General features: G+C 36.6%; 1 protein-coding gene across 4 annotated transcripts in view; it reads right to left on the bottom strand.

The window, feature by feature from the left end:
* Positions 1–327: 327 nt before the first annotated feature.
* The window catches only part of FMR1 (fragile X messenger ribonucleoprotein 1), a 30,560-nt gene continuing 16,713 nt past the window's right edge, over positions 328–14,174 (bottom strand). The window contains exons 10-15 of one of the 4 annotated variants that reach the window (XM_082289660.1): positions 12,544–12,653; positions 9,100–9,186; positions 6,035–6,230; positions 4,491–4,670; positions 3,441–3,523; positions 328–1,700 (exon numbers count right to left, since the gene is read on the bottom strand). In XM_082289660.1, coding sequence (XP_082145786.1) covers positions 1,539–1,700; positions 3,441–3,523; positions 4,491–4,670; positions 6,035–6,230; positions 9,100–9,186; positions 12,544–12,653 — 818 coding nt within the window. In that variant the 3' untranslated portion in view covers positions 328–1,538. Of the gene's footprint in view, positions 1,701–2,014; positions 2,083–3,440; positions 3,524–4,490; positions 4,671–6,034; positions 6,231–9,099; positions 9,187–12,543; positions 12,654–14,174 lie in introns of those variants that run through there. The other 3 variants (XM_082289662.1, XM_082289661.1, XM_082289663.1) reach the window with 3 other exon arrangements.

The raw sequence follows: 14,174 nt of genomic DNA, 5'->3' as shown, positions 1-14,174 counted from the left end.
AAATCAACATTAATGTTTGGCAATACTTTTTAAGACATTTTTATATTTGTTAAATCCTGTGCAGTTCGTTGCCAGTTTTAGTATGCTCACCTGTATGCAAGGAAAAAAAAGAATGAAGAAAGCAAAGAAACAAAACTCACAAAATACATCAGAGGCAAGGTCAAGTTTGTACAATTCTGTACATAAACAGTGGCTCTCCTTCTGGAGTAATCTGAATAAAAATGGACAAAAATGAAGGTCCTTATGCAGTTGTGCCCAGTAAGTTTAATGTGTGATTAGAAATGAAAGAAAGCACAGCTCATCCCACCACTTCCCACCCTTCCCTGGTGTACAGCTGTACTTTGGATCAAATTCTGTGACACCTTCATATTGGCTGGTAATTAGGACCTTGCAGCTCAAAATATGAAGAACTTTTGTTTTAACCTTCAATAGTTTTGTCTACTGTATCTGTACTTGCCAGAGCATGACATGTGGTGACTTTCTTCCTACCTCTCCTGAAATAGCCCCCAAATTAAAATAAGCAATTCAAAAATTTTGGGAGGATGAAAACCATCAATGCTTTAGGCTGGTCATCTGGCCAAACAGCAGGCACACATTACTAGCTTGTGAACATGTTACACTTGTTCCCTCAGTAACAATGAGTTTTTTAGTTTTCCACAATGGAAAGTTTTTTTTTAAATTTTTTTTTTTTAAAAAAAAAGCTTTTGTACTGCCTACAAAGAAAAAAATTACACCCCTTTTTCAATAACACTATTTGCCAAATCTTCAGTGCAAAATAAATTTCCTATTCTTATAACTGCCTAACTGAATGTTTATGTAAGGAAAAAATTATGGAAAGCATGCACTTGTCTATAAAGTACTAACGTCTGACAAGGATTGCTACATATATTTTACATTTAGTGTTACCAACTCATCTTCCCTGATTTCTGCATCCAAATATAATATTCCTACCTGCCAAGATATAAAAAAGGCACAGATCATACAACTTTTTTGCTAATGAAAATGACAATTGTTACATCACACAGATTTCAGGGTCCACCAAAATATTGAAAAAGGTGGACCAGAATGTGAACTGACACAGGACATAAAACGACATAGCATTTCATGAAGAACTGGTAAGTTAGATTGAAAACAGAAGCCAATTTGATTACTGCAAACACTATTTATTCTGAAAATTGAAATTGAGCAGTGAATTTGACCCGATGTGTTAAAATGGTACAACGGAACAGAAAGTTTACCAATGCACAGCTCAGTATTTTTAAAACAAACAAAAAAGAATCTTTCATCGTTTGAACTGCAATATGTACTTGGAAGCGATTTTCGGAAGTTCAGGTATTTTTATGCAAATATTTGAATAACTTCTTATTCTGAAAACAACTGCATACTGTTGATGTTAAAAAAGGCTAACAGAGAACATATGTTCATTTCATGCCCTGCGCCATCTTGCCTACTATTTGTCTTTGGCCTAACAAGTTTCTCTAACATGGAATAGGAATTACTGAAACAGTATAGGAAATATGACTTCAGAGTTATGCAGTTTAGGGGACTCCGTTCACCAGCGGCTGTTGAGCGTCGGCGCTGTCCGTCTTCTCCTTCTTCGGGTTCCGCTCCTTGCCTGCGCGCAGCCGGCTGCCTTCGCTCGAGGTATTCTGTAAGGTTTTAGTGTGGACACTCCTTTCATTATTGCAGTCAATTCTGATCTGGAACAATTCAGAGTTATATAAAGCATTCTCCTCCTTTCCTCCACACCTGGGAGTTCGCTACCTTGGCCAGCCCCTCATGGCTTTGTTAAATGTATCCAGCTCCAATGGAGGGTGTAAATTTCTTTCTGTTCAAAAATGCCACAAACTTGTGACCCAAAAAATCCTCTCTCCATCTTACCTTGGAAGCTAAGAGAAAAACTTCCAGTGTGTTTGTGCACGCAAGAGTTGAATTAATATCAGATGGATCTTTGAAATATCATTTCAACTTCTAGTAATTTGACGTCCTACTTTTGTATGCAAAAAGGCCCCAAAAGACATGGTGTCATTTCCTGGCAGCTTTTCTGAACCTCAAAAAAATCTACTCAGTCCTTTTTTGAATCTGGAAAAAAAGATCCATTTAATATACCCAAAAAGTCTTCTACAGCCTTTTTAAGTGGTCATAAAAAATTTCAAGAAAGCATGTTGTAAGCAAATTTTTATGCTTGTAAAGGGGGTGAGTGCTTATTCCTTGATATGTAACAAGATTTTTACAACTTGATCAGCCAAATTTCAACAACATGCAAATGCTTATTTTCTTATAACGTCATCGCATCCAAATCTTGGAGCAACAGATAAAATCCCCCAAAACTTAAGTGCCTTACAGTCTTTTTTTCAGCACCACAATTCCTCACTGCCTACTTCAAACTTTGCAAGTTAATTACTAATTAATTATAAGACTCACATGGCCATAATTTATTTTTTGTTCTGCCGTGTTAATTGTTTACCCGGCAGATGCATATTCAATTTCTACACCTTTAAGTTCAGCACTCCCACTTGAAAAACTAAGCACCTGGCCACTTGTTCCATTTTGTCCCTTTCTTAACCAGGCTTCCCTAAAAAGCAAGCCAAGAGTCATCTCTACATCCCACTGGAACCACAACTCCTGGTACCACCACACAGAGGCAGCAGCTTGCAGCTGCTCATTGTTTCTTCCTCCCAACATAACTCATCCTATGTGGTAAGAGATGGTAGAAGGTTTGCAAGTTATCATTTGAAGCAAGAACAGTTTCCATGTGGGGAAACTTAACATAGATACATAAAGTATCAGACTGATAACTTTATGAAACAAAACATTTGAAAAAAAAAGTAGAAATATCTTTTTATAAAGCTTAAAAATATTTAAGGTTACAAGTTATTTCAAATCTGTTACTTGAAAGGTTTCTTGATGTGCACTTTTAACTTACTTTCTAGACTGAACAACTTACTTTCTAGACTGAACAGCCTTCAACTGCAAATGTTTCACTTAGTAGTGAAGGTAGTTTCTGAAGTTTAATCTTTCTTACTCTGAGGATTCTGGCTACAACACACTCTTTATATAGCGTTAAGGATTTTTTTCCCCTCAGGCACATAGAAGATAGACAACAATACACAACACAGCAAGAAATAGAAGCTAAAACCAAAACACTAGTAAGAACAAAGACTGAAACGAAGCTGGTTAGTAAATTCTTGGGACTTGTAACCAGTTTTTCACTAGAAAGAGCTAAACAGCATTAGAAAATTGCATCTTTACACAGCTTCATATATTTAGAGTCCTGAGCACCTGTGTCATTTTGTAACACAACTGTTGTAGATGTGATGAGGGAGTTAAATAATGGAATTACAAGGCTACTGTGTCACTTGCAACCTTGAATACACTACGTTATTATATGACACTAAAGCAATTTTAACAGTACAGACTTCCCATGTGAGAAAAGTTACCTCAAGAGATCCGTCTGCTGTTCTCCCTTTTGCCTCTCTTGAGTTACGCTGACGGTTATCTGTTCGCGACTGTTCATCATTGCCTGGAAGAAGAATTCATCAACTAAGCTGTTCAACAAAGACATGATCTTCTTCCACTTAAATTTTACACAAGTACAGTAGCGAATTACTCCATAATTTTCTATCTCATGAACAAATATTACTAACATATAACAACAGTTCTTAAAACTATGGGCCAAGAATCACTAAAGAAAAAGTTCTCAGGTGGTAATGTAGACAAAACCTCAGAGTTTAAAACCACCACAGTTTAAAAGACTGACTGCTGACTGAAGAAAAAACACTTCTCAAAATGATTAACCAAAGAAGAGAAGTACACAATCAGTACTGTAATATCTTTACATTTTTAATGCCCTATAAGCTTCCTAAATTACACATTACCTTTTTATAAGAAAATCTTACTAAGCAGCATCTATACTTTGAAAAAAAACATTTCAAGAAAAAAGCAGAGCAGTAGATGAAAGTATTTAAATAAATATAATGAAACACCATATGTTTGAATATATATATATATATATTTAACTATTTAAAGTACTCCCATCTTACTTTTGCCTGGTCCTTTTCACTAAACACATAAATTGCAATATTATCCGGTTCCATGAAAATCAAATACAAGAAGATGTAAATATGGACAGCTGAATGAGGAAAACAGATTTTAAAAGATTTTTCTGTATCTACAAACTAGAATTTGATTCCTTGATGTCCATGTGTGATGATGACACAGATCACAAACTTGAGTCAAGAGGCATTTTAAGAAAACAAGTGATAGAGGAAACTCCCCCAAAATAAAGCAGGTCAAAAAGCATTATTCCCCTCTGCTCAACATTCAACACATCTGAAACAAAATTCTCCATTTAAAAGACTGACAAAGCGAAGAGAAGTCAGGAGAGGCCAGCAGGTGGGGAGGTTGGAGCAGATGAGAAAAGGAGCACAAGTGGGTCTGCTTTAGGATTCCCACACCCACACCTGTTTCCAAAAGGAGCCTCCATTTACCTTTGAATCCTCCGCGCCCCCTCCCGCCTTGGCCTCTGGCGCCGCCGCCGCGCCTCCGCCCGTCCCCCCTGCGCAGGTAATTGTCCCGCTCCTCCTCTGCCGGGGCCGCCGACCAATCGCTCAGCTCGTCTCTGTGATCAGACTCTGTTTCAGAAGCATTTGATGCTTCAGAATTAGTTCCTATCAAGAGGATGAAAAAAATCCAAACACGCCAGTGTAGCTTAGCATGAAATTACTAGAGTATAATGCAAAATGTATATATTTAAAATTTTTCTTTTTTTGTTAATAAACAGTTCCGCGATTTTTCTGCCTCCCAACCTCTATAACATACATAATACAGAAAGGTGCATAATATATATTACTTCAAAATTCAAGACAGACTAATAAAAGTTAGTTGTGTGTTTAAGGCTAAATAATTAAGTGTGCCACATGCTTAAAATTGGTGTTATCAGTACATCAACAGATTATTGAGCGTACTATAAGATGTAATAAAAGTCTATTCAAATACAAATGTAATAGACTAGACTCCTTCATATTTCTAAAACTGAAAGTTCTGAATATAACCTGTCCTGTCTCCTCTCATCACTGCAACTCATCTATGAAAAGAAAAAAATTCCATCATGAAACAGCCTGTAACAGACTACAAAAGCAGAGAACAAAGTCAAAATGCTAAAAATGTATTAAATCAAATAAATGGCCAGTACAGTTTTTCCAATTAACAGACCACCTTTATTGACAAAAGCGGGTTCTTTCCCCGTTTTTCCCCCCACAACCCAAACTATTAGGAAAGTGAGTTCACATCTTCTAAAAATAGTAAACATAACAAAAACATTAATTTTGTATTATGCAGAACGTAAGCTAAGATCTTCTTATAAAGCTCACACTACAGGCCTTTCAGTCAGGACAAACACCAGCTAACCTACATTATGGGTAATATATATATATTTATATATTATATATAGTGTACATATATACATATATGTATATATATTATATAAGTAATAGATTGCTGTGAAGAAGCACAATCTGGAAAACTATTCATTAATGAATTATCCAAGGTTTCAAAGAGGAACACGCTATTTTGGTGACTATGGTCTTCTAGTAAAAACATAAAAGTTCGATTTAATATGATGAAAATAGCTTTTCTGTAAATTGAGCTACACAGTATTTTCACCTACAAATATTTGTATTAGGATGGACTCACACAGACTTAAATGAAAATGGAGACTTCATTGATAGGAATTGTTTGAAATATAGATAGAGTAACAATCCTTGCCCTAAGGTCGTCAGGGAATAACTAGATATGCTCTGTAATGTAGAAGGGAGAAGCATGCTGTAAGAAGGAACTGCATGGAACAAAGTGTAGATTACAAGAAAGCACTACACTTTGGAGTATTTTCTACACCATAAAGCTCTATATAATCTTCAAATATTAATACTCAATACTGACTGCATTTTTAACAGCTCTAAGTCCAGTCTTTTTCAAGAAATCATGAGACCACTAGGCCACTGTGAGAACTCCAAGTGTCCTTGCAGGTACCTACCTGAAGCATAGCCTGGCCCACGCCGGCTGTGCCCGCGGTTTCTGTAGGGCCGGCTGCCACGGCCGAGGCCCGGCCCATCATCGGTCATGTACCCTTTGTCCTTGTCCGTGCGGTTTGGAGGGGGCCTGGAAGTGGCTCCAATCTGTCGCAGTTGCTCATCAATTTGCAATCTTTCCAAACGCAGCTGGTCCACTTCCTGTGCAAACACAAGCCCAGCAAGTCATGTACAACCACTATTTAACCATCTGCACATGCAGATATGTGGGTCTCAGAAAGAAAATACATTGAAGTACCGCAACTGATGATCTATTTAATACTCAAACAGCAATTCAGCTTTGAGAATAACTTGTTTAACAGAAAGACTTTCAAATGTTCTAATCTGTGTGCTACTAATACAATTCTCCCTGTGGCACAGTTGACAAGTTGAGGTTTGTTTCAAACATTTATCAAGAAAAAGCACTCAGATGGGAACACAAGCTCCTTACACTGCTGCACATAACAAATACCAAAGTTATTAAGCAATTCTGATGTAACAGAATTGTTTCATAAAAAGGCACTCAGCTGTTATACTCTACATAATGAAAATGAACAGTATGAGGGATGGGAGGAAGCATAAAAGCATAGAGAGCAAAGTCTTGCAACTCAGGCATAGAGGCACCAGCACACAGCACCCTCACCATACAAAACTAGGTAAAAGAGATACAGTAACTCATATTCATGGACTACCTTTGCCAGTTTCAGATGTTATCTAGCTCACATCAGAGCGGCAATCACCTTTTCTTTTTCTTTTTTTTTTTTAATTGGGGAGAAAACTATTGATAGAAGTTTCACTGTGATACTGGGGTCCTCTGCAGGTCACCTAGATAAGCTAGGACTTTGGTAAGATGCTGTAGCACTCAGGGATGCATTCCATCAGGTCCCACTAACTTGGTGTATATCCCTTCTCTCCCCCTTAAGACGTTCCCAAACTCAATCTTCCTTTAGAAAGACTAAGTCTTTGTTCCTCCACACTCTCCTATTGGTATCAGGGAGCTGGTGTTCGTTAGGACAAATCTTATAAATAAAGAAACCAAAACCGAGGATGACATTCAGTACCTCATCCTTCTCGTTTGTGAGCAGGTTCCATCCTCCATCCAGCAGCAGGCCTGCATTTTCTTTGGTATTCCTTTTGCTGCCAATATACCTGTAGAAGCCCTTCCTGTTTCCCTTCACATCCCTTGTCATATTCAACTCCAGATGGACTTCAGCTTTCCCAAACTCATCCCTGCACACTCAAATTGTGTCTTTATACTCCTCCTGAGTCACCTGTCCTTACTTTGCTCCTTGTACCCTCTTTTTTTTTCTATATTAGTTTAGCCACAGGCTCCTTGTTGATCCCTGAAGGCCTCCTGTTACTTTTGTGTGACCACCTGCATATCAAGATGGACTATTCTTGAGCTTGGAGAAGGTGATGTTTTAAGAGGCAGCTCTTGCAAACCTGTTTTTTCTTACAGGAACGTATTCTATGGGATTCTTCCAAGCAGACTCCTGAGCAGGCCAAAGTCCACCTTCCTGCAGTCTGGGACTGTGAATCCTGGTATTAGTCTTTTCTCTCAAGATCCTGAAAATTCACTACAGTCACTCCAGCCAAGTCTGCTTTCTTTGCTTTATAGAGAAATTCATGACTCTGAGCTGACACAGCACATTTGATGTTGATGCACTATTATGTATCTTTTACAAAAAGCTTCCTTAATAATCTTTGCCTGGAGGCATAAAAACATGAACATCTTAGAGGAACAAGTCCGTCCCACTTCTTCTCAGTGAAGTGAAGGACATTATTCTGAGTAATAATCCAACAGGCCACAAAGGTAACATTTTGTATGTTTATGTTTAATGGGATGAGAAAGCAAAGATAAAACCTCCAAGATAAGAATCTATTGAGTAGTTATCACATAGACTGATGAACACTTGTTCGTGACCTCCCATTCTGGAAGGCTGGAGAGCACTAAGACAAAGTGACCATAGTTAACGATGAACTGATCAATCTGAAATAAAATTGCTGGGCTATTCAACACCTTCAACTACCTTGTCAGTACTCATTTAAGTACTGACTCACATGCAAGTACCCCTTTTAGGCAGGCAAAGAAGTTTAAACCAGAAATATCTTCTCAAATCATAGTAAGCATGCAAGAAAGGAACTTCACTTTTAGTGCTAGTTTTCATCTGGTCCTTCTCTGCTTCTACCTTGTGACAGCTGCAGAGCTGCTGTACCTCTGCTCCAGAGGAGCAACAAAAGCAGGATTAAAAGGTGAAGTGACTGAGTAGATCAGAAAACAAGTTGTTTCTTCTCCTAACTTCTATGATTACCTGTACTGAGAAGTTTAACAATGTATAGAAATTTCAGCATTCTAAAGATTCACTGATAGCTACTGCACTGACTGGATATGTATCAAATCATGAATGGTCTGAAGGCTTCAAAAGAGATGCAAGACTTTATTTACTTGAATGAACTCAAAGCTGTCCCTACTGTTAGATCTGGCCCTGCCATCAAAGACTGGCCACCTGGCCACAACCACCACAGGGCAAAAGTAACTATAAGCAAAAATGTGGGATATTTTTTGCTCCCTATAGACATCCACATGCATCACCATGCATCACAGACTACTGGGGAAGTTATGGAGCAAAGAGGCAAGGTATGAAATGTGAATTCATTGCAGAAAAAGTAGTCTAGTGTTTTTGCATTTAAAAAAATGCTCACTCTATACAATATTGTGCATGGAAGGCTGTTTACTTTGCAGCTGCATAAAGGACTGAACTCCCTCGTATGCAAAGTTAGCAGCACATTTTGGGATGGATTTTTAAAAATTTTCTTACTCTTGTAATTTACATTCTGAAAAAAGTTGTTTGTCATACCATCCTTCAGACAAATTATTATTTTATTAAAAATATTCCATTTTTAGACAGAAAACCTGTTATAATACCAATTTTTCAACAGCCTCAGGGCCTGAACAGATTATCATCATACCGTCACCATCTTAAGTATTAACAGAATAAAATCAGTGGTAAAGCAGCATCATTATCCTCACCTTTAAATAATTAAGATGATAATCCAGAAGAACAGTTGCATTAGTGATGCTATCCTTGGTTCCTACGAACACAAATGGTACCATGCCCTAAAACACAGAAAGAATAGTCCTTGGTTATTGATTAGGCATTGAATTCTGAAGAGAACTGAACTTATTACTGTAAAACTTGAAAACAATTCTTACACCATGCATAAGCATAAATTAAAAAGTGAGACAACAGTATATTTAAATTCTGATATTGACTACATCACGTAGTCTAATTACCTTTATGCAAAAACCTTTTTTCAATAAGCAGATTTAGATCATTTGCATCACAAAGCCAACATTTATTTTTCTGAACAAGTGAAGAAGAGTCAATTTAGAACACTTTATGTTTTCTCCCTTCAAAATAATACCACCTTTGCTGATTGCAACCATTCTCTAACACCAGCTGCTTTTGGTCTATCTTTGATCTTTTAAAAGAGTAAATCAAATTAACGTTGTGTCATAAAACAAAACCTGATCCTTCTTGACAACCTCTACAGTTGTAAAGACAAAGCCAAAAAATATTCAAGACAGAGTTAGTACTTCAGGCGATGATTTCTAATGTAAGTTCTTCTACCCTTCAAGCATGTTAAGCAATTCAACAAATATGAGGAAAATATAAATCTGGAAATTCTAAAATCTGATATTAGGACGTGGAGAAAAACACCTAAAGATTAACTTAGGGAGCCAAAGCAGGTGAAAAAAAAAAAAAATCTATCTAAAAGGGCCTCACAGAGTGTAGAAAGCAAAGGAAATCATACAAGGACAATTTCCACACCAAAACTTCTGACAATTAGACAGGTCCATGCAGCATTTCAGAGGTGTGAGTGCAGCCCACACAGGCCCAAGGAGTGGACTGTTCCAGCAGCTGCAGCCTCACCCTGCAGGAGAAGCTTCACTGTGGACTGCAGAAGTTAACCTGAGCGTCTCCAACTCTCAGCTGCTGAAGCCCATGCCACTGCAGCCCAGAGCCTGCCACAACTACTGGATTATCTCAAATATTGTTTTGCTATCTCATCATTACCTCCAAAGAAGCCTTTAATTTTAACTGTACACACACCCTTTACAAAACTACATTCCACAGGAAGGTTTGCAGCACAAGTGAAATGATTTGAGATACAAATGTCTTAAAAAATAAAAGCATAGTATGCCAAGGTTCCCCAAGAATGGCCAGTCTCTGATTTGTCTCTACTTTTAAAGTCTTGTTTTGGCTTTTTTTTCTTCCCCCCTCCCTTTCTTTTACATACAAGAACCTTACACATCTACATTAAGTAACCAGGAAAAATAATATATACACTCTAGTCGTAAGGAACCTCAACATTAACACTAACTTTCATGAGCATTAGAAATTCTTTAGCCACAGGCATTGTTGACCGAAATGTTTTATTATCTGGGGTATTTTAAGTTTCATAAATATTTTATACAACCTGATAAAGAGCAGTGAAATTTCTACTAAACTGGCATTAACTGGCTCACGGTATCAATTATTAAATGATGACAAGACAAATGATTTAAAGGGTATTTAAGGAAACGGCTTGCTGTTGCTTTTGGCAGTGGATTCAAGGTACAGAATGCCAGCTATTAAGAATATGAGACAGTAACTATGTCAGCCATACAAAAGCACCAGAGTGCTTATTTACTGAATCTTATTTTTGTCTTCAAAGCAAAAGTACCTATGTTCAACTTGGCTGCAGTGGGGAATTCTGAGCACACCACAGGTGCATAAATAAAATCAGAGATAAAAATAGTACATATTACTGTAACAAACAGTACCTATCTCATTTTAAAAATATGAAAAGCCTGAAGATCGCCTGCTATAAAATTATGGGATGTATAAAACTGCACTTGAAACTAATGGGCAGTATTCTAACGTCTCAGCCAAATAAAAACAACCAAATGCTGTATTAAAATTTAACTGAACTACTGTACACAAAAAAGGGCTGCATTATCCAAATTGACACGAGCAGATTATTTGTGTTTCATAGCTGAAATAAAGCTGCATTCAATTTACAAGTACTAACTCTTACCTGTTAAAGTCTGATCTCAGGTTTCTGTATTGCACCTGGTATGACACAACTAACACATGAAGCAGTGCAAGCAATGCTAGTATTAGAAATGTCATTAACAGGTAAAACAGAAGTATGACTGCAGAGCTCGACAGGTAAAAAAGATCTTTCAAGATAATCCTTAAAAACTGCATTTTGGACAGAAAAACGTAAGCAAATCAGCTTTTTCAAGTCAGAATTAAAAAAAAAAAAAGAAATCCAGACATACTCCCTGCAGCCATGAGTACCGGCCGGCTCTTTTACCCTTCTGCGATTCTCCAGCCTGCAGCAATAGCAGCACCCTCTTGCTTATTAAACTAATTCTGTTTTGTGCTGCAGGAATTTAGCATTAGAAATGAAATGCAATAGACCACCAAGACCTTTAAGTCTAAATATTGACCATTTTAGCTTTTCAGACAGATGTAAACCTAGTAAAATAGTAAAAAGCCCTTACTTAATTGCTTAGCCACTCTTTACAGAAAGATAGAAATTGGATTGTGGGTTTTCAGTAAGTCTTACAGTGAAAAACACAAGAGGAAATTACTACTCAAGCATAAACATAAGGCTTCCAGAAACCGTATTTCTTATCTTATCCGAAGTAGCAAAGGTTCTTAACTGGTACGTATTTGGATTTTGAGGTAAATTAAAGGCAGTTCAGTTTTCTTTAAGCACATTTCATGTCTGAAACCGCAGGGAGTTTTTTTGCACTGAGATATTGTTAAAACCTTCATGCTTCATGTCTTTTTCTGTACCTGCAACCTTGCCCCTCAATGCAGCCCCACACAGAAGTGCCTCAAATTACTAAGCTTGAGACTTCCTTCAGTCCCTTTACAAGGCTGACAGCCTTCCTGTGCAAATCTGGAGTTTCACAGTGTTCATGCTTGTTTTTTCTTTAGGTTACAATTTACAGGCTATTGTGAACCTAGGTAATATTTTTTTAAAAAGAGAGATTTAACATAAAGCACAGGTTTTTCATTTCAACATAAGAAATTGCTAATGAAAAATTAAACCTGGTAAAAATTTAAAAAAGTCAAACTCAAAGCCAATCAATGAATGAAACCAGCAAGTTTCATATCTATGGATTTATAGCCTAGCACATGCTGGGAAATGTCATTGCTTCCAACAGGAACAACATGAAATCTCTAAGAAGGTGCACCACCAATAAATTTCACAAAGCGTTTTTCTAAAACAGGTAAGTCAAATTTATATAAAAATGCCCCTCAGCATTAATAGGAAAAGACAGAATCCATCAGGAAACACACATTAATTAACACTTTATCTCACCACTACAAAGATACAAGGAAGAATTTATTTTATCACTCAGTAGAATATAACCAATTAACATAAAGAAAAATTATCATAACTGAAAACATACCTCTTCTTGTGGAATATTTTTATCATTTTCAGCCTCAATTCTCACTCTTACAACACCGGATTTGTCCACTATTTCCTGAATCAGTTTTCCATTTTTTCCTATTACTTTTCCTGCAGAAAGAACATACAGAACATTCCACCTTTATGATTTTCCCCCAAACCTGAGAGCATTGCTATACTCTAATTAGACAAGACTATTTAAGGACCAGTGCAAGAACTTGTCCAAAATGCCTTAATCCTCTACAACAAAGATTTAGTTAACAAGCCACAAACTAAAATGCCCACAAAGCTTGTGGTGTTAACTTACACCACACACTGATAACAGAAATATTCAGTATCTTGAATTCTTATTTGGCTCTGCTTTGGTAGGTTTAAAATAACTTCAGTGAATTACAAACATTGTTGTATGCATTTAAAACATCCAACCAAAACCCAAAAAAATCCTTTTATAGTGCCCTAACATTTGCTGTAACTACTTCTTGGGTAACCAAAACTTAGTTCATTTACAAAATTTTAGTTGATCAAATACTAACAAAGATACTGTTTCAGGCAGATGTAAAACTCTCTAAAACTGAGTTTTTTAGACATTTTTACTGGTAGTTTATAATTCACTAAAAAGTCAAAGATAAAAATGGAAAGAAATTATACTCCAGTGCCAGTAATGCAGACATGTATCTTCTGAAGCAGACATACTAGTGTGAGACAAGGAAAATGAAAATTTAGGTCTCTCCAGTCTCAGCAAAACAACATGCTGCCTGCAAACTGGCAGGAAAACTAAGCTGCTTGGGATGTGATGAGGTAGAGCCATATCCTTCAAACACAGCATTCAAGAAAAGCTTAAAAGAGTGATGTCAAAGATGTTTCCTGCGTGTAACAAAACAAAGTATTTTCATTTAACAAACTGCTGGAAAACTTAAAACATGATTTTTTTTTCATAGGCACATCATTAAAACAAAGGTAAAAAACCCCACGTGCATAACAGCTACTGTTTGATACAACTAATCCATGAAGAACAAATTAAATGCCACTTTTAGTCACAACGGACTCCATTGGTTCTATCATTCACAGCTAAATAAATTTTCATTTCTGTGTTTCAACTTTTCTAGCATGAATATTCGCAGAAAACATGACAAAATATGGCCAGTAAGTTCCTCCTCAATAACAAAAGCTGTTCTGAGTATCAAAAACTACTTCTGAGTACTTTAATTCATGCTCTATTACTGGCAAATGGAACAGCAGCTTACCAATAAATGTAAAAAAGCCTTGGTAGTGATTTTAAAAAGTCAAGTAAATCAAACAAAATCCCCCAAACCTCCACAACTTACATCAGTTACTCCAATCAAAGTTTTTGTTAGGATTTAGCAGCACACACAAATATTTTATAATAAAAATTTCCATACGGTGTTTAAAAAATATGAAACATCTTGGGTGGGTTTCTTTGTTTGGGGTTTTTTTTGTTCAGTTTGAATTTTTAAAAAATATAATTATAATAGAAAAAAACAGTTGTTTTCATAGATTAAAAAAAAATCAGTACATGTATATATAGAAGCCTGCATTTTTAAAGCAAATTATTAGGAATTTTAAAAGCCAAATTATTAAACATAGCTTATTTCAGACATAACATAGGGTTCA

Source organism: Coloeus monedula (assembly GCF_965178545.1).
Source record: "Coloeus monedula genome assembly, chromosome: 12".
NCBI classification, from domain to species: Eukaryota; Metazoa; Chordata; class Aves; order Passeriformes; family Corvidae; genus Coloeus; species Coloeus monedula.
Note: the sequence above shows the minus strand (reverse complement) of the source record. Positions and strands in the feature narration are given on the sequence as shown.